This window comes from Aquila chrysaetos, chromosome 23 (genome assembly GCF_900496995.4).
Source record: "Aquila chrysaetos chrysaetos chromosome 23, bAquChr1.4, whole genome shotgun sequence".
In the NCBI taxonomy this organism is placed as follows: Eukaryota; Metazoa; Chordata; class Aves; order Accipitriformes; family Accipitridae; genus Aquila; species Aquila chrysaetos.
Window position 1 is genome coordinate 6,409,170 of NC_044026.1, and position 20,243 is coordinate 6,429,412.

The following is a 20,243-nucleotide window of genomic DNA, read 5'->3' on the forward strand; positions in this document are numbered from 1 at the left end:
CACAAACTAAAGCCCATAAAACCCTACACATGCAAGAGCTCTAGGAGTAGGAAATCCATTGTCTGATACCAGAGAATCAGTTTCTCCAGGGCAGCCTAGTCCAGGTTCTCGGAGATCCTCCCTGTAAGCCAGTGTACACAGTGATAGCTAACATCATCAACAGATAGATAAATAATGCTGGCAGGCATAAATGACATCTGCCTGTTACTGAGGAATCCCCAACCACTGCAGTTTATTCAAGCTATATTCAAGCTGATTTAGAGACTAAGGAGGGCTAAGAAAACCAGGTACATATATACAGCAAGTTTTTTCACCACAATTTTCAGAAAAATTATACCCAGAATGGCGTAATGGACAGGCTTGCTCCTTAAGTGAAGGCCACAGCGATGCTGCCTGGTAAGATACTTGTAGTGTGTTCTCCTGCTCTCCTTAAGGACATTTAGTAACAAACCTATAGATATTGCATTGGCCCCTACAGTCAAGGAAGCATTTTAACCTTCACCTCACTGAAGGGCATCAGTGAGGTGAAAACAAATTTCTGTCAGTCTCCTTGTCTGACAACTCCAAAGCGCTCATCCTCTTTACAGATAGATAATTGTAAACTTCTCCACCTTCATCAACTTTTGTGATGAAGAATATGGCAGAACAGAGCGCATCTGAACAGCATCTAACCACGTTCCTTCCACTATCTGCTCCAGAGGCAGCTTCTTCACTGTGTTCATCTGCTGTTACTGCCCCAGGTGTATAACAAACTCACTTTAGCACCTGACCATCAAGTTCTCTCTTACATATTCTTTGTTGTTTCTACTCACAAAACTCCTGGATTTATTTTGTCTCTTCCTCAAAGATGATTGTTTTATAGAACCTACCAGAAACATTTTTTAATCAATACACTTATTTCAATGTCAGCATTAGCCAAGTCATACCTCCAGCAGTGTCGTCTCTTCTGCAAATGTTCCTGTAAAATAGAACTAAGTCGACTCTAAACATCACACAGACAAACACCACAGCTACAGCAACACATGGAAATAGTACAGCAAGGACCATCCCAGTTGTAAATATGTGCACAGGCAGATCTCGGGTGTTCCCTGTAAAACAGAAACCCAGGAAATTATAACCTTAACAAAGAGTATTATATGACAAGATTACTGTATTCAATACTGATAGCATCTTAAAATCAGCCCCAAAAATCACAATGTTGATGTGAATCCTTTCTTGCTAATACTTCAAGCACATATGCATGCCATTTGTCCTGAGATGGAGAAGAACTATAGAACATGGATTACTCTAAAAACTAGAGAAACAATCTTGCACACATCCACACACCCTCCACACATTTAAATGAACTGTACGTGGGATCAAGACTGCCACTACAGATCCTCATAGATGTACAGCATCCCAAACCAGTGGTCACCCACTTTTATGATGAGTTTTCTTCAAGTTCTTTATTATTTCCTGTTATTCTCTACCTTTTACCCCTCTCTCAGTCCATCCATAACAGTCCTTAATGTCCCCTTTAATCTCTTTGGCCAAGATGGTTTTTTTTTTTTGTTGTTCTATCTCTAGTCTCTTTCAGGCTTTTTTTTTTTTTTTCATTATTATTCTATTATCTTTGACTTTTTAGTTTCAAATACAGATTTTTAACCCTTAAATCTTTGGAAGTCTTTATGAAGACACTGTCAGGTCATGCTCATTGTAGCCTGTATTTCATTTGCTTTATTATATGCATCATCTTTTGACTAGTCTATTTTCATGTATTTCCTCCCAGTAAAGCTTGGAAAGGTCTGAGAGATGGAAAACAAGAAGGGAATGCCCATTTGCCATGAATCTCCAAGTTGTCTGGACTACAAATGTGAAGTACTACTATACGGTAGAAGTCAGCTCTCCACAGCTAGAAGGATAGAGTCCCTGATAAGAGAGAAACCATTGACCAGAACATTTCAGGCATTATCAGGAATATAAAAGACTGAACTTTCCAGGAAAAACAAACAAACAAACAAACAAAAAACACAAAAAACAACCAAAACCTCAGATTTTAAGTTTAGAAAGAGCTGCTTAATAAACAAAGTGATCCAAACAGCAGACTCAGGGCTGCACCAAGCTTCAGGTAGTTAACTGCTTTGATCCCACCAATCTGATGAGAAGGAGAGCACAGGGAACATTCTGTCATGGGATCTAACAAAAGTGCTGCCCAGGGATCTGTGTCCACCACAGCAGCAGCTGAACTATGGAGCCCTCGCACAGCTGCTCTAGCAGACGTAGCAGCAACACCTGCTGCCCCTGTCTCAGAGCAGGAGGAATCACCCAGGGGGTTGTCAGGTCTAGCACTAGATGGACCAGGGCCTTCATAAGCACACAGACATATTTGGAGAGATGTTCTGAAATCAGTACCCTGCCCTCAGGATTGAGAAGGCTGGCATGGTTAATAATTACTTAGGAGAGGTATGATTCATAGATTATACTGTACCTTTCTTCAGTTTCACTATTTTTATTTGTGTTCTTTCATCTGCTTGCAACATGCAGGTGAAATTACGATGCATGTCCTCGTCTGTTACTTTTTTAATCCGTAGTAGTGTTGTGACATAGAACTTGTTTCCCAACCTGCAACAAGAAATGGTGTTAGCCATTGTACACTATCTGTACAGAAACCTGCAACTAGCTGAGAGGCAGATTTTGAGGAAAAGGTTCTAAAACAACCTCAGACTGAGGTTTTACTGAATTTGCAGTTCCACAAAGTGCAGAGCATTATCACATACAAACCAAAGTGCAGTGTTTTCAGGAAACCTACTTTAATTTTTTTAACTCTTCTTCACATATTGAAGGTTCATTCTCGGGGATACCTGTGCATTTTTCTGGAAACTTTTGATTAATTAACCAGTAGAGGCTGGCATCTTCTCGCATATAATAACCCAAGAAACCTGTGCAATTGAGTATCTCTTCTTTACCTAAACAAAGCATAACATGAGAAGATCTAGTCAGAAGTAGCATTCATGTTCACAGTGCAGTAAAATGTCAGCTTTCCAGGCCACGTATCCCAAGAACTGTGCTCCTTTCTGGACTTCGTAGCCCCTGCACGACATTTCATAGGTGTTCCACCTGCACTGGTGGTGGCTTCGGCAACCATGCACAGGGCTCTGTTGCACCCTGTTGCAGTGACAGTCATCCACTGCCTTCTCTCAGATAAACTGTCACAGCCAGAAGAGTTTAAATAGGCCAGAGAATTTCAGGCTTTAGAGAACTAAAGGGATTTAAACTCGATCATCCTTGTGGGTCCCTTCCAACTTGAGAGATTCTATGATTCTTTGAACTAGACTGTGTGCTGCAGGCAGAGAACAGGAGAGGACAACCTATCACCAGTGCCCCAGGGCCAGGTAAAAGTAACTGGTAAGGGGAATTGCAACCAATTGATTATAACAGCTAAACTATACACTGTTACTCAATAAAACCAAAACCTTTTAGAGCCCCTGCTGAAGTCACACAGAAGAAATGCTTATCCCAGCACCACACCTGGAAATCAGCATAATACTGAATATGTGAACAAGTCACTTTTAGCCAGTCAGCTACTTTGCACCATTTAATAGCACTAATTGGAAGTGACAGGAACCACCCCATAGACTCTAGTTAATTATAAGAAAGAGCAAAACTAAAGAGACAACTGTATATTTGGGAAAATAAAGGCAGAAGACTGCAGCTCTGGAGTGTGAGATTTGATGATTTGCAAGGCATTTTATTTTAAGCATTGTCATGGGAAGTTTGACCTAAGGTTAGCTGCAACTTTACACTACCATTTCTAGGCTATGCCAGCATCATTTCCAGGGAACGCATCCAGAATGCCCTTTATTAAGCCACAAAAGACGCACATTAGTTCTTGTTCAGGCCATCATGCACAAATGCTTTCCAGTAAGCGAGGCCTGCCCAGGAATTCTCTAAGGGCATACATTATAAGCTGACTTCTCAAGATTTATCAGAGTGGATGCTTCCAGTGGAACTGCTTAAGAACCTTTAAAGAAGGATCCAGCTAAAAATCTGCCCATCTTAGATTCAGACCTTAGAAATCCTAATCACAGTTGCACAGATTGAAACACAGACCTAAGCTTCTAGTATCATCGACCTTGCAACTCTAGCTTTTTCACCATACACAACAGCTACTTTCAGGGAAATATTATAGAACACCATCTAAACAATGACAGGTTTGAAAGACCACGGACCTAGCTCATCCAAAATTCCCTTCATTCTCCACCATGCCATCTGTCTCATCACTCAGCAGGTAGTTCAATGACCTTATCAGATGATCTTATCAAGGCAGATAAGGGATGGAAGACAGATGTTTCATAATCACTTGATGCTGAACCCTGCCACCTTCTAATGGTTGGGACAAGCACAGTAAGTGGGAAGAACTGTGCGGGAAGGATGTACTGGGAGGTTGGGAGACATGAGATATCATAGGATTGGGGTACTACCATTGTAAAAAGGACCTACCAACTGGTATTTGTAGGAAGGAAGGAAAATTAGCATCTGAGGTCCTGGCTGAGCAAATGAGATACATGTATGAGCAACAGAGGAGGTAAATATGATTTTTTGGACTTGGAAAGGAAAGACTAGGTAACCAGATGGGAGAAGCCCTCAGGCACAGAGGCAGAAAAAGAGAGGTAAACTTCTATTTTTAAAAATTAATTACAGCCTCAATCACAAAATCCTGGATCCAGTCCAACACTGTGTGAAGCGTGCAGACCATGTTATCTAACCTAATCCAAGCTAGAGGCACAGTTAAGGTCTTGGCTTTTGACAATATAACCAATTCTTTGCAGCAGTGACAGATCTTCATGCTCGCATTGCCAGGACTGTAAGCCCTCACACTTCTCATTTGCCTGAAGAATAACATCCTTAACTGTATCAGGTATTAAGGGGATTACTCGTTATTGCTGTTTGCTGAACAAACCGGACATCTTTCACACATCACTCCGTGGGGTTTGCTATCTACAAAAGAAGCCATGGAGAGATTGTTTATCATCACCACCACCTTCTCTTGCTGATCATAGCAGCAACCTCAGCTTCTGCCTCTGTGAAAGGGTACGTTTAGTGTACTTGTATATCAATCATGGAATATACTAGGCCAAACATAATCAGATGTGAGGATGGATCAGATCCAGGAGGGTGCACAGACAATTCTTAGTTTGATTACATTTAACCAGACCATCAACCATAAAGAGATCAGAACAAAAGTATATATATGCAGTAGCTACCACAAAGATTCTTGTACTAATTTCATACCTATTTCTGTTTCAATTTCTTCATTGTGTCCAACTATCTCCAAAGCGCCAGCCTCTGGTGCATCTAAAATACAAAGAAGTATTGCTATTGAAGTAATTGCTTACTTACATTCTACCACAGTAAAAATTACACATTTGCTTCATTTCTAAAACTAATCACACACATTCCATTTAATTCAAAGAACAATATTATCTGGACTCTGGCATTACTGAGTAGTTTAAAACACAGTATGTCCTGTTGAATTATTTTCACATGCATATATATACAGTGCACAATTTACAACAGTTGGAGAGGCTCTTCCCCAAAACTCTGATTAAGTTTGTACGACTTATTACAGCAGCTAATTTGGAAAAAAAATAAAACTGCATGGAAGACATACTAAATAAATTTTCCAGAATTGGTAATATGTCATTTAAACTTCTTCCACTTTTTTATTTTTGAAACTACTGCAAAGTAGTTCAGATTACCAGATTTGATCACCCTTGTATATATTTATCAAATGAGAATTGTAATTAAAAATCTCCATAGTAAAGAGAACAAAAAGCATGCTTCAAAATTTTAAAAAGCTTTTTTACCTTCTTCTACTACCAGTTTAATTGTATTTGTGCTGTGGTATATCTTTCCTTCATGACTGATTAAAATTTTACAGGTATATATCCCAGAGTGCTGTACTGTTAAGGTTTTAAAATCCAGTTCCCGCTCTGTTTCATTTTCATAGTTCTTACAGTCCTGCATCAATAAAGACAGAAAATACTATTCTGTAGCAAACATACATTCAAAGCCTTAAAGAAGTTGAAAATTATTTTTGAAACGAAGTGTCATCATCACTCTTTCACTATCTCAGTGACATTTATCTGACCCAAAAGAGGTGGGGGCCCAATTCTCAGTCATGGTCATGTAAAGGCAATATTTGAACATTTAACCTGTTAGAAGTTGAGAGCACTGCAATTCCAAGTAAGCATCTGAGTATAAAAATATTGTACCAAGAATTTAAATGCATTCATATATTTTTTTCCAAATGATGGCTTGGGTCTGTATGTGTCACCTGCTTGTGGCAAAAAGTTGTCTAGACTTAGGAGGAGCTTTCAGGTTAAAGCAAAATGCCTCAATAATAGGGCAAGTGACCATCTCAGGGGGTGACAATAGTTGGACTCACATTTGTTTACTCTCCCTATCCCCCCAAACAAACTGGTTTGTTTTGGGTTTTTTTTAATTCATAGCACATGCTAAAAGTGAAATGTCCTGTGAAAATGCAGCAATATTTTGTTCTGGTCTGAATTACCTCAGGTCAAGAAGGGAAATGATCACTGCTGGAAATTGTCAAGGGAATGGACATTTCTTGGATGCATATGCTTATTACCAGGCTCGTATACAAAAGGCATGTGTGACCATCCCTGTTTTATCTCAGCTTAGGGTGTTGCAGGAAGGCTTTGAAAATTTTCATCCAATCAAGCATCAGAGGATATTAAGGCACAAGGATGGCTGCTTCATCTGTCTCACACAGTACTAGGCATTAAAATATTTAGGCATCAGTATACTCAGCTTAGCCATGACAGAGGTCAGTCTGGGGTATGGTCTTTTACTGAGGAAAACATATCCATCTACGGCCCCATCTATCAATGATCCTATCCTCCCAGGCCCCGAAGGACAAGGAAGCAGGGCTGTGGCTCATTCTGCCAGGCAGAATCCAGATGCCTGTACTTAAGCGGCCAAAATCCCTTCCTGAAACTGATTCAACATGGAGTGAACAGGGTCTGTTACTCCAACGAGGACACCTGGGAGGGATAAGGAGCACTAGTCAAGGCAGTACATAGGGACAGGGTGCAAGAAACTTATTCAGGGTTGTTGAGCACAACACCCAACAGTTACAGGTGCTTACACAACTGTCATCGATGCTCTGACAAAAGCTGGTAGAGAAAAGACTGATGATTTGCCTAGAATGAACAGAACTGGATCTGTTACACATTTTGTAAAGAGTGTTCAGAAGCACCAAAATTGAAAAGTTTGCAATTACTTTACAAGCACATGCCAACTGTAAAACAAATATCTTGGCACCTCATTTAGTGTCAGGGTAATATCTGTATCAGCAAAGTAGCAGCTGGCTAAACCAGCCGCTGGTTAAATCAGCAAACAGACATGTGCTTCAGATCTTTTACCATTCCAAACTACCAGTTTATTAATAATTTCTGATTACAGGTACATTTTTCTAAAAAGTCTGAGAGCAGAGAAAAACTTTCTAAAAAAACTATCTAAAGGTTTTTCCCTAATAACCTGAGAAATTAAAGCTTTACAAGGTCTGCAGGTGCTTCTAAAAATTTGTTTGTAATTAATTTTTCCTGCAATCAGATGTTTTGTTTCTATAGCCAATGATGAGTGACACTGTTTCAGTAATTACCTTGTACCATGTTATGCTGTCATTTTCATTGACAGACAAATCACTGCATTTCAGTGAATGACCAGTTCCAGCATTTTTAATTTCTGTAGTTAAATGATTTTTGTTGAAACAGCTGCTTTTATTTCTTTCAAGTACATTCAAGGTCCACTTTTGAACTGTGAAATTTTGTTTTCCATTGCTATGAAAAAAAAATTAGCAAAATCAGTTTTAGGAGCTTTTTAAAGGAATGTAACTGAGTTACATGACAAAATACAAATAAATTCTCTAGTACATCTGTTAGGTAAAAAGTACATCTACAGTGACCTAATTATTTATATTCCCCTTTGTTACTTTTCCACCCCCAAATATGTGTTATTTCCCATAACAAAAGAGGTTATCTAAACTAAATCATCTATCACAAAACATTTGACAATACAATTATATCTATGAAATATGACTATATGTGCTATACCAACCAGAAGAAGGATGCAACAATCTGTGGCATCATGTATAGTTACAAGTAAGCATAAAAGAATTTTAGGACCTTGAATCAGCTAGTGATTTTGCAGGTTTAATGTCCCATGCATTGCTAAGGTTTAAAGCAGTAAATGAAAAATATTTGTAAAATATGCCAAAAATAAGATGGGTAACTCTGCTATTGTTCACAAAGCAACATTATTAATTTTTTGAATATTGTCTTTTTTTGAATATTCATCTTTTGAATATGTAGGAGCTGACCATTGTCAGTCAGGTATCTACTATGTTCTATCCACATATTCCTCTAAAGAATCAGATTGTAGCTGTAAGTTATCTCATTGCTGGATATGTCCAAATACATGACTACTGAGGGAAAAGAAGCTAGAGGACTTTCAGCTTAAGTTTGGCAAAGTTGGCCTAACTTTGGCAAAGTTAGGGCTTAAGAGAAAGTCATATGCTGCTGTAAGTTAACAGGTGCAATTAGTGCATAAAGCACTCATTTTTTACTGAACAAGTAGGGTCTCACAGAGCAAAACCAGCAATCACAGAGCACTTCCCTCCAGTGTCAGTCATATCTTCATAAACATGTTTGAATCTTTCTGTCTCCAAGAAAAAAAAAAGGAATCGTTCCCAGGAGAACTGAAACTAGTCAAGGATCATTTCGATGAGAATGGCTAAGGGGACAAAGCAGTTGAAATGGAGAAGCAAGCCTGACAAGGGTATCAGCTTAAACACCATTCTTGACTGACGTGCCTTTTACTGTTACAAGATTCAGAAGAACTATTAGGACATAATTTATATGATGAATTTACACCAACTTTTGGGTTGGGTTTGTTTCCCTTTTCAAGCTCCCCAAACAGATGTATTTATGTATTTTGCTCAGCCTCTTCACATTGTAGTCCTTTTTCAGCCTACACAGGTTCTCCTTGTTCTTCTTATTCACTTGAGATAGTCATTATTCATAATTGCAATTTGAATATCTAAATGAAAACAAAGTGGTTTGGTTTCTCAATCAGTTAACTATGGTTTCATAAACAGGAAAAACCTTATCAAAGCTTTTCCATCAGAGATGTACTGGTACGGGTATCCACGATAGGTGGAGTCCTTCTCACCTATTCTTCAACATCACATTGACACATTTAAATCAGAGCTACCAGTCACAGTCAGCAGCGGGACCACAGTCAATAGTTATCCTTTTAGAGTGCAGTTTACATGACCTATTTTATATGTTTGTTTTAGGACAAGATAATCTGTGCCCCAGAAAGGCCTCTCTCTCTCCCTGACAGTAAAGGTACCTAAGATAAGTTCAGGTATAGACATAAACATTAGTTCCAATTAATTCCACCCAGTCCGTGTGTTTCTTTAGGTATCACGCTAGTATCTGAATACTGCTGGAGAGGCAATTACAGATCTAGCCAGAAAATACATAGGGTTTTACTATCTAGATTCAGCAGATGGAAGAAAAGGATCAATAAAGCCACACGTTCTGCTCAGCACTGTCACTCCACAGAGGCTTTCTTCTGTGATCATATTTGGTGAAATCACTTCAACAAATGAGGATTTCACCTGCAGTGGATCAAAACATTCTGCATGAGACAAAATCTGCCAAGGAGCACCTCCCTGAAAGATAAAAACCCATGCCTATGCAAACTAACTTGAATTTGGCTCACATAATTTCTAGTTGTCTGCCATATACATGATTTTTAACAAAAAAATAGATTAAGTTGTTATTGTTTAAACTGCTAGTGTCTAAGCTGTTATATTTCTATCACTTGCTGAGATTCTTTAGTGATAGTTTGTGGGGAACAAAACCATTTCTGGCTTAACAGCCTTTCAACTCTCCCCGCCAAACCCACCAAGAAGGAACAACAAAAACTAGCTTGACTCAGGAGAGGCTACAGGGAAGTGAAAGCCCTTAGAGCATATAAACCAAGTTTACTGGATACATAGCCAACTCTAAGTCATCCCTTAGCTATTTCACTGCAACAAGCCAGTGTTATATCAGTATTTCAATCTACTGCAAGTTGATTGCAGCTACAATATTACCTCTAAATGTGTGTGTTCCCACTGTTTTCAACTGTTCTAAACACACTGAAAAAGTGAGCAGCATTAGGATCTTAAAATGTATCACATGTTTATCATAGACCTCTGTACTTTCATTTTTTTCAGGAACCTCTAAGTTCCTTCAGTTTCAAGGTCACCAACACAGAGCAACCAGATGACCTGCTTTTTTGTATTTTGGTTTTTTCTTTGATAACCACAGGATATAGGCTAAGAAAAAACATACAAATCAGAAATCCTGCCAAAGTTGTGTGACACAGTTTTTCTGCTTACCACTCCCACTACAAGTGCGTATGAAATTCTTTATTTTCAAGAAATGTTGCTGAAGATGGACACATTCAGGCTTACAGGTGATGTCTATTAATTCCTGAATTTATATCCTAAGTCTACTATACTAACAAATACACGTGAACACATCAACACACACATACGCATACTTTAGCTATCTATGCTATGTCTCAGCAGGACACTTGTGCTTTAACTGGAAAACTTCTGATTCTTCTTTAAGTCAAAACTAAGTGGATAATACACCATAAATACATTGTTACATCATTTTCACCTCTCACTTCTTGCATATTTTCACTTGTAACATATCAGGAAAAAAATCCCTAAATTTAATTGGTTTGCAAAATCTGTCAACATGTTGTCTTTTCTCAAAAATCTGCAGTATATTTAATTGTCACTTTGTTCACTAAACCTGCCTAAACAGTTATAAGCACTCTAAAAATCATTTCCCATATAGCTTACAAAAACTTGCCTCTAAATTAAATAGTTGAAAATGAAAAAGATAACTAAAAAAATACTTAGAATGTCTGCTTTCAAAACCAAAACTTTAACCTATTATAAATGCTCTGAACTGAAACTAATTCCATTCTAATTGTCATTCTTATTAAATCTTAAACCAATTCAGTAGTCCACAATAGCCCACAATTTTTCCCTATCAACAGAGACTACTAAAAGTCCTCTGTCTCTGCAGAAAACTGTTTCTGCAAATAATCTTCAGTATTTGCTGAAATGTAAACTGCTTTAATATGCTTGACAATAGCGAGAGCCATCATATAAACTAAGCACAAGATCCCATTAAAATCCCATGAAAAAAATCCCCTTTTGCCTATTATTCCAGTAGTGAGACCTGTCTGGCATGTGCCTTCATTCTGATCCTAACAGTATCTGTATGGGCCTAACAGAAAGACATTTTGAAGAAAAAAAAAAAAAAAAAAAGGTGTTTCAGAGTGGTCAAAATATATCCTTTTAATTAAGAAACTTTTTTTTTTCCAAAATAAAAATGCTTTCTTTCAAAACTGAGTTTTAAAATGTAGTAGCATAATATAGTCCTAGCAAATGAAACAAAGAGCAGAAAATCAAACCTCTTAATTCCAAATGAATGCTTCAATGTAATCAAAACCTTTCTTCTGAGCCTCTTGCTTAAGCAAATCAGCAAATCAAGACATTTCACAAAGGATTCAGACATTTTTGTGTTTTCCAACAAATACTTATTTTAACAAACTTCATCCTAATAGTTTTATTTAAGGTCTTTTCCTGTCATCTCCTTCTTCGATACGTAAGGCTGTTTCCCTCAGTTTTGAACTTTACATTTTTTTCATATTCATTTTACAGAGTTCTTGTAATTTACTGTGGATTTACTGTCATTACTCCAAGTCCTTAAAATAATCACAAAACCGCAAGGATCATGAATTAAGGCTGGTGTTATCACAGCTTTCCTCTCTTTTGTCCTTTATTTTAGACTCCTTATGACAATCTCCTTCATTAGCCTGGCAATTCAGGTATGGTCTCTGACTATCCTTCCCCATGCCAAAATAAGTCAGACCATGCATTTTACACCTCTGGTTAAGTGCTGGCAGCAGAGTGAGTTCTTAGATTTAATAGCTTTTTAGCACTACATTTAGTGAAGCGACTGTATAGACAACTGATCAAGGCCATCAATAAAGCCAAAATTTAAAGCCAAGTTCAGACTTGCTATGAAAAGTACAGGTCCATGACAACAGACAAGCCTATGTCAGGTATTATCTAATGTTAACCCCTACACACCAAAACTGAGCAGCTGGCTTCACCTGTGCTACTTCAGACAAATGTCTGTACTCAATAACACACCACCTTTGCACAACCTTGCACAACAAAGTAGCCAAGCTACCTTACTCATCACCTCTAAAGACAATTCTCTTAAGACTGGGTTCAACATACATGAGTAAAAGTTTTCTCAAGCTTTACCTACTACTTGGATAGAGAGTACCCTACAATTAAAAAGAAATCACATAAAGCCAAAAGAAATATTCTACCATAGCACTTCAGATACCATGACTCATTACTTCTTAAATTACTATCAGTAAGACAATAATAATAATGATACATAGAAAAATAAAACACGAAGTTTTCAGCTTCCAAGTTAACTTGGAAGTTAACAACTGATGTCCAGCTTAAAACTGTAAACTATCAAACTTGTGTCTGCGATGTTACTGGAGAAATGTGGAGAACATTTTTCAGTATCCGCAGTCCCATAACCTTTACGAACCAGGCAAGAACCTTAAAAATATTACCTGGAGAAGAGCACAAATCATTACATGCAAAATAATCTGCTTAAAATAAATTATTGCTTCAATTGTAAATGCTGAATTACAGTTTTGGTGCAAGTTAGTCATAAGAACTCCATGCAACAAACCTTTGCTTTAGTCCTTTAGTCTTTCATGGTGGTCTAAGGAAGATTACCACCAAGTAACTGAGGTGCCCCCTTATTTCTCCTTTTGACTCACAATGTTCTACAGCAGTAAGAAATCAAATCCAATGATTTCATCTGTTCTTTGAACGGCTCCAAGCATGCAAAGGTTTGCACAGAAACCAGAGTTCAGCTATGCCACTCTTTGTTTATTACTTTACTGTACAATTAGACCACTTGGCAGGCTTCATAGCGTGAGATCCACTCAAGACAGTAAGAAAGAACAAGTCTGGTGGAGAAGACAAGCAAATGTTTCCTTTTACTTGGCAGTGGACAGAAGGGTTGCCTATCACTCATTTTGCTTAGGTAATTAATCACAAACCAGCAGAAATGCTACCTGCCTTATCAAAAGGTTTACAGAACCCTTAAAAGGCTGCAGCTGCCTATAGCTATTTGTAAATATTATAGGTCTGCCTGGATGGTTATTGCGAAATGATGTGGAAAATGACACCACAGTTAATGTAGTTCCCTGCACCTCCTTTGTACGGATGCCACCAGCAATACAAAGCAAGACAAAGAAATTAGCTTCTTCATAGGCAAGTGCAAAGGCAAGATGTTCACCCACCAGCTTGCATACCCACCTGTGAGTGACAGAGTAATTCCCAGAGTCACTGAGTTCAGCTGGCCAAAACTCCAGAAAATTCATTTGGGAAACAATTCTGTCTGTTTCCTTTATCAGTTGCTGCTTTCCAGCATTTTCTTTGTACCAGTTTATTGTGTATGCTTCTTCCTGAAAATGTTCTTGCATTGACTCAAGATAACAAAGGAAAAAATATTCCCCTTCTAGCACGTCAATGGAGGCACGAAGGGGACACAGCTTCTCTTCAGAGAACGAGGAAAAAAGATACATTAGGAAGCCAAGTACTTCTTTCAGAAAATTACATTAGCCTGACTTTAAAGTGATTTGCTGTGCTGCTGGTCTTTTATAAAGCAACTTTCTTTCAGCAGAGTGGTTTGGCAGTATTTATTTATTCTAGCAATACTTACTGGAAAACTCAGTTTTCCAAGTCTTTATTCTGCCTCACCCAAGCAAAACCAGAATGAAAAGGAGGGTTAAGAAAAAGGATGTTTCCCTAAGATTCTTTCACATGGGTCCAACAGTGTCAGAATCAAATGGGCAAAAATGGCAGAATCTGGCCTCACTCTACAGTAAAGCAGCTGCCACAAATGGAAGAGGAAGGGAGAAATTCACATATGGTTTGACTTGACAATTATGGCTAATCCTCAGAACTGGTCAACTGCCATAAAAGCAGAGATCCTATGAATTAACATTTGCATTTTCTTTTCTTAATTTAAACTAAATCATTATGTAGCTAGATTTTTTAAAAACTTGAGATATCTTTGGGAAAGTTGCCTTGGAATGAGATTATGCATGTAAAATTTAGTCTCAAAGTCTGCTTTTCCAATCAAATTTCCCAAATGTACTTTTGCATACAGAAGTCATAAAAAATACAGAAAAGGAACCATGGTCTAGCATTAACAGTCAAGAATAAAATAAGCCTTTGGTCTCTACCTCTCCTGAGGTTCTCAGAGATTATTGTTGTTTAGCAACTATTGTGACCACACTTCTGAATGGCACAAAAAGAAGCAGAATCATTCTCTTCCTTGCTGTGGCTCTTCATACAGCCATGCTCCCATACAACATCATCAGGTGTGTCCAGGTAGCATCTCTGCTCTTTTTATTTCATAATTTTGGTATTTTGGACCAAATTTCCCAAATCTGGAGCTGGGCTGAAATTACCAAAACTTTTCAGATTTTGTTCTTAGCTGCAAAATACAAAACTTGCCCCACTTTAAGCCACTGTCAAGAAGACACCATATATTCAGCAAATATTTTGAAGGTTCTACTATTGAAATGAAGGTTTATACTTACCAGTGGCAGATTCAGTGATAAACATTAAAAAAAAAATCATCAGAGTCATTTTCTTGAGTTACTTCTCACTTCTTCTCCAGAAAAATGAAACTGAATTGTTCTTGCTTGTTCTGAAAGCCTAAAAAAAAACACACAAAGTATCACAAGTGCAGTGAAACAAATTCCTTTGAGCATGTAAGCAGTGTAACTATTGCTTGGTACTGAAGAGGGCTTTCCAAATGGACAGTTACACATTTTTATCATAACAGCTATTTTCATACATCAGGTAATCTATCTAGACTTTTCTTGGCAAGTTTATTTTAAGTTTAGAAAGCACTGCAGGATTTTCTTCCTCTGTTTTCTTGTTCACTAGATGTATTTCACATTTCTGATTAAACTGACAATCTTATAGAAGCACTTAAACGTAGATCCCAAGTCAGTAGACACCTACCACAGGATAGGACAGTGCTTTTTTTCTCCACAAAGAGTATAAACTTTGCAAGACTGGACTTTGTAGAAACAGCTAGCAGAAACTCCCCTTGCCTTCAGTGAGAACAGCACAATGTTGATAGATTGGACATCTTGATGGCTAATTTTGAGCTTGTTGGAAAACAATGAGATGTACAATTTTGTCTTACAATTTTGTCTATAGAACCAATATGCATCAGCTGAGAGCGCTAATGTTTCCACTGAGGGAGATGAGATGAAGAAGCTCAAATTCAATTGCTTCATAGGTAGTCAACTGTGCTTTCAAAGGCAAATGGAAATCACCGCTAAATAACACCAGCGTGGAGTATCTTCCTGAGATTCCTCAGAACAGCGAGTTAACTGACAACCAACGGCAGAGCCAATCCTAAGACTGCACCTCAATTTTGCTTACATAACAGACAGATTAAGTGCATAATAAGCTCAGTTCAATCTCTGCAACGTTGCTTAGCCACTGACCCAAACATCCACAGACAAATGACACACACACACACGAGATGTATTTCACAGAGAGCTGCCAAAAGAAATCCCATTAGCATTCCATTTCTTTGGTTTTATTACCTAAACCTCTCTCAATTTGAGAAAGCACATACTTACTGTTGTAAGACACTGTCCTGAGTTTTACAGTCAGAAATTTCCTGTGATCTATAGTGGCTGGAGGCAGGAGGCTACTGCATTTCCAGCAATATTCCAGAATGACATTGAACTGTGTAGCTGCTCTCCCTCTCTTATCGTTCTCCCCCAGTTCTTTATGAGTATGTCATCATCCCATAAATCACTGTAAGGAGATGAAAAAAGTGTTTCACATCCCTTTTTTCAGACTGACTGGTAGGCAGATCCAGATTTAGAAAGCAGTTAAAAGAAGTTGGATGCTGAGTACTGCAACAAGCAACTTTAAAGGGTCATCCAGTAAACTCGTCAGACATGGTTTCAGTTCCCTTCTACACATGGAGATTCAAACTGCTACACTTTACAAGGGAAGAAGGGCCTCTCTCTCTATTTTCATTTCTTGAATTTACTTTTAATTTTTCACCCTATCACATCCAGAAGAAATACAGCTGTTACAGACCATGAAACTATGATCCACTACATAAAGATAAAATCATTTATCACTGGATTTTTAATTTTCAATCCCATTCTTTGTTGGCACATCACATCAGCACACAGTTGAAGTTTTGCTGAATGCAGAGCAGAGCCCTTCGTTCTTTTAACAGGGATTAAAGAACACAGTGTAATGCAAGCTACTTAGTAATAACCAGGTTTGGGATTACTGGCTACTATTAACAAGCAAAACACAGGTCCTCGATCTTACTCTCACATTGCTGTTGACCTGATCAATTTGTCTGAAATTATTCTACTCCAGGCTAACAGTACATTTGAGCCATATGGTTTGCATACTCTTCAATGAAACACTAGGAGAAGGGGGAAAAAAGAAAAAAAAAGAAAGATAAATGCTTTTGGTGAAACTCAGCTAGTATAAAGAGATACTTCAAGGAACAGAATAAGATTTTTAATTTTCAGAAAGAAATGAAGAGTTATTTTAAAGTAAAGGTAAAGATGCTCTGCCTAACAAAGGAGTATAGAAATACTCAATGGGCAAAATGCTAAGGCAATAATGGGGAATGGCAGTTTCAGTGAAAAAAGTATAAAAAAACCAGTTGTCTATAAGGCCCAAAGTGACAATAGCTTTAAGCATGTCTTTCAAATTTCATACACGTTTAAACCCACTGATGGAATTCTAATAATAAAAAATGGTTCTTAAAAATCACTGTGCCATTGTGAAGTCGACAAAATCTTTAAACAAACTGAAGGTTTAAGTTCTGTAAAATGCATTAATGATACCTCATGAACAAGACAATTGTGTGTATTTAAGCATCATTATAATTATTTCTCATTTTCCTAGAATCACCAGAAGATTTTGGAATGAAAGGGGGCTGACACGTCAAAGTGATCCTCAATTTTGGTCAAGTAACTCATTTTGATCAACGCTTTTGGAAACCTGAATTTGGTCCCAAGGGGTTGTGACTTCCTTTTTTTATAACCAGCAGATTCTTCTGAATGTCAGACTGTCTGACCAGACATTTTAGGGTCAAGGGAGGGAAGCACTAATCTTACCTCTTTAAGAATGGCTTCTTGCAGAATTTAAGTCTTTTTCAAATATCACCACACAGTGCCATAATTTGAATAGGATTCATGAAGAAAACAAAAGGATCTAGCAAACAGTTGCCTTAACCATACTAGGTCCAAGCACCATTCTGCCAGGATTGCAATTTATTGGTAAAAATGAAAATCCATCTTCATTTCAAACAATATTAAGTGAAGCTGTTTACTTACTATGCAAGTCTTGCCAGGTGGAAAGCTGATGCAGTAGTAGTCTTCCAAACTCCAGAGAGTTAGAATTTGTGCTTATAACTCTTCTGAACCTCGTTCATCACTGAAACAGAGAGTGATCTCTCTCAGTAAGTGAGTCAGTACAAAGACAGCTCAGTCTGAAACACCTCCTGAAAAAGGAAGAGTGGAATTTCTCACTTTGTGAACTGCAGGGAGGAAAACAGAAAAGGTAGATGTGAGAAATTCATTTTTACTAGCATTAACGGAAAGGTAATAGGAAATTACGAATATTAACTTTTCTAAATGAGGCATTTGAGGGCAGATACACCAATGTTTTAGGCATCATCTTTTGCTGGTACCATCTACAATAGCACTTTAAGGAGCCCGCCCTGCTCCAAAGCCACCCAGGTGTGAGGGAAAGGGCCGGGGGCAGCCCGGGGAGGGCGACTTTGCAGTGCCACCGAGGGGCTGTCTGCTGAAATAAGCCCTTTTCAGAGCTAAACTATTTATGACATCTCTCTAACAAGGGAAAAAAAGTATATCATGGGCCCGGGAGAGAGTCGGAGAGTGGTGCCCGGGGCCAGGCGGGAAACGCGGGGGCAAGGGAAGGGCAGAGACAGGCAGGGCTGGGGACAGGCAGGGCTTGGGGGACAGGCAGGGCTGAGGGAAAGGCAGGGCTGGGGGACAGGCAGGGCTGGGGGACAGGCAGGGCTGAGGGAAAGGCAGGGCTGGGGGAAAGACAGGGCTGGGGACAGGCAGGACGGAGGGACAGGCAGGACGGAGGGACAGGCAGGGCTGGGGAAAGGCAGGGCTGAAGAAAAGGCAGGGCTGGGGGACAGGCAGGGCTGGGGGACAGGCAAGGCTGAGGGAAAGGCAGGGCTGGGGGACAGGCAGGGCTGAGGGAAAGGCAGGGCTGGGGGACAGGCAGGGCTGGGGGACAGGCAGGGCTGGGGGAAAGACAGGGCTGGGGGACAGGCAGTGCTGGGGGAAAGACAGGGCTGGGGGAAAGACAGGACGCAGGGACAGGCAGGACGGAGGGACAGGCAGGGTGCCCCGGAGTCGGAGCCGCGGGGCCGGAGGGCTGTGGGCTGGCGGGGCGAAGCGAAGGACCCCCCCCACGCACGGCCGCAGAGATGCCCTCATCAGAGGCAGGCGCTCGGCTCCGACGGAGGGAGGGAAGGAAAGAGCCGCCCGCGCCCGGCCCTCGCCCTCCCCCAGAGCCCGCCTGCCCTTCCTCTTCCCTCCCCGGCCCTCCCCTGGCCGCCCCGCTGTCCCCGGGCCCTACCTGGCCGGCGGGAGCTCCGGGCCGGGCCGGGCCGGGCCGCTCCTTCCTCCGGCGGGCTGCGGCGGGCCCGGGCGGGCGCTTCCCGGTTTCGCTGGAGAGAAGCCGGAGCGGGGAGTGGGGCCGGGCAGCAGGACGGAGAAGGCAGGTTGAAGGATTTTACCTTGGCTTCCCAAGGGTGCTGGGCTGTCAGCCGGTCCTGGGTGAAGGCCAGGGGTTTCCCCCCCGCGCCGCGAGCAAAGGGAGGGAAAATCAAATTTTATTTTTTTTACGGGAGGGGGTTCTTGCCTCTCACAGCCTTCCGGCGGGGGGGGGGGAAGGCCTAAGGAGGTGATGTCTTCGGTTGTCTTTAGCCAAAACACCTCTTCCTCCGCTTTTCTGCCGAATGCCGGTTGCAGGACTCTTTTCCAAGAAGCGTGATGGAAGTAGGATGGAGGTTTAGGAACACGTATATTGAGCTAAATACAGCAACTTTTATCTCTGCTACAGCTTCCTCCCCCCCCCCCTCACGTTCACTGCCCATTTTGAGAACGAGGATGTGCAGAGATAAACAATATCCTGAAAGGCTGATATTCTGCAAAGACCACAAAAGAATGAAAAAGAAAAAAAAGAAGAAAAAATAAGAAATAAAATCCCCGCAAAGCATTACAAACTATGATCTGCAGGAAAAGAAACAAGGCAAAACACGTGATTCTGCAACACTTTGATCAGAAATGTCCCGATTTCAGTGCTATTTTTTTCTGTGATAGCATCCCCTTTGGGGAGAGAGTAATGCAAGCTTTCAAGACATGAAACATTTTATAGCTCCATTACTGCAAAGGGATTGTATGTGTTCACTTCTAAATAAGCCCTCATGCCAGTAGCTGAGCCTGCTTTTTGCAAAATGTTGATGTATTTGAACTGTGGTTCCATTAGGGATATCTGACAGCCGTATTTCCTATTTAAGTACTGTTCCTGAGTAAATGAATGCTTGCTACTGTTTATTTCACATGAATGGCTTATTCGATATGTACTGTGCAATGATTCACTGTACATTTAAATAAAGTTATTTTGATAGCAGCAGGAAAAAATTCATCCCCTCAGGATTTCTTTTATTTTCATATCACCCTTTTCATGTTCAGAAACTTGTTTGGTGACAGCTACCCTTTTTTTTTTCTTACCCAGGACAGCTGGGAACGTAGAAGTTCCCAAGAGAAACAGGAGGTGTCACTTCAGAGGTAAAACAAGCAGGTTACACTAAAAAAGGAGGGATTCCACAGAGCTGGCTTTTTTGCATATTTTACTGCTGAGGTGAAGCAAAGAAACCCTGGAGAGTTTTACTGTCTCACCTCATTTGTTTTGCTCATCACAGATTGAAACAATTGTATATAAAAGCAAC

General features: G+C 39.9%; 1 protein-coding gene across 5 annotated transcripts in view; it reads right to left on the reverse strand.

Moving 5' to 3' along the window:
* IL18R1 (interleukin 18 receptor 1) overlaps positions 1-20,243 on the reverse strand; it is a 28,202-nt gene that overhangs the window by 5,753 nt on the left and 2,206 nt on the right. Inside the window, exons 2-12 of one of the 5 annotated variants that reach the window (XM_029999205.2) lie at positions 18,869-19,439; positions 17,587-17,789; positions 15,850-16,030; positions 14,788-14,905; positions 13,496-13,736; positions 7,667-7,844; positions 5,847-6,000; positions 5,272-5,334; positions 2,789-2,945; positions 2,468-2,601; positions 927-1,088 (exon numbers count right to left, since the gene is read on the reverse strand). In XM_029999205.2, the coding sequence (XP_029855065.1) occupies positions 927-1,088; positions 2,468-2,601; positions 2,789-2,945; positions 5,272-5,334; positions 5,847-6,000; positions 7,667-7,844; positions 13,496-13,736; positions 14,788-14,836 (1,138 nt within the window). In that variant the 5' untranslated portion in view covers positions 14,837-14,905; positions 15,850-16,030; positions 17,587-17,789; positions 18,869-19,439. Of the gene's footprint in view, positions 1-926; positions 1,089-2,467; positions 2,602-2,788; positions 2,946-5,271; positions 5,335-5,846; positions 6,001-7,666; positions 7,845-13,495; positions 13,737-14,787; positions 14,906-15,217; positions 15,301-15,849; positions 16,031-17,586; positions 18,222-18,706; positions 18,799-18,868; positions 19,440-20,243 lie in introns of those variants that run through there. The other 4 variants (XM_029999207.2, XM_029999206.2, XM_041119541.1 and 1 more) reach the window with 4 other exon arrangements.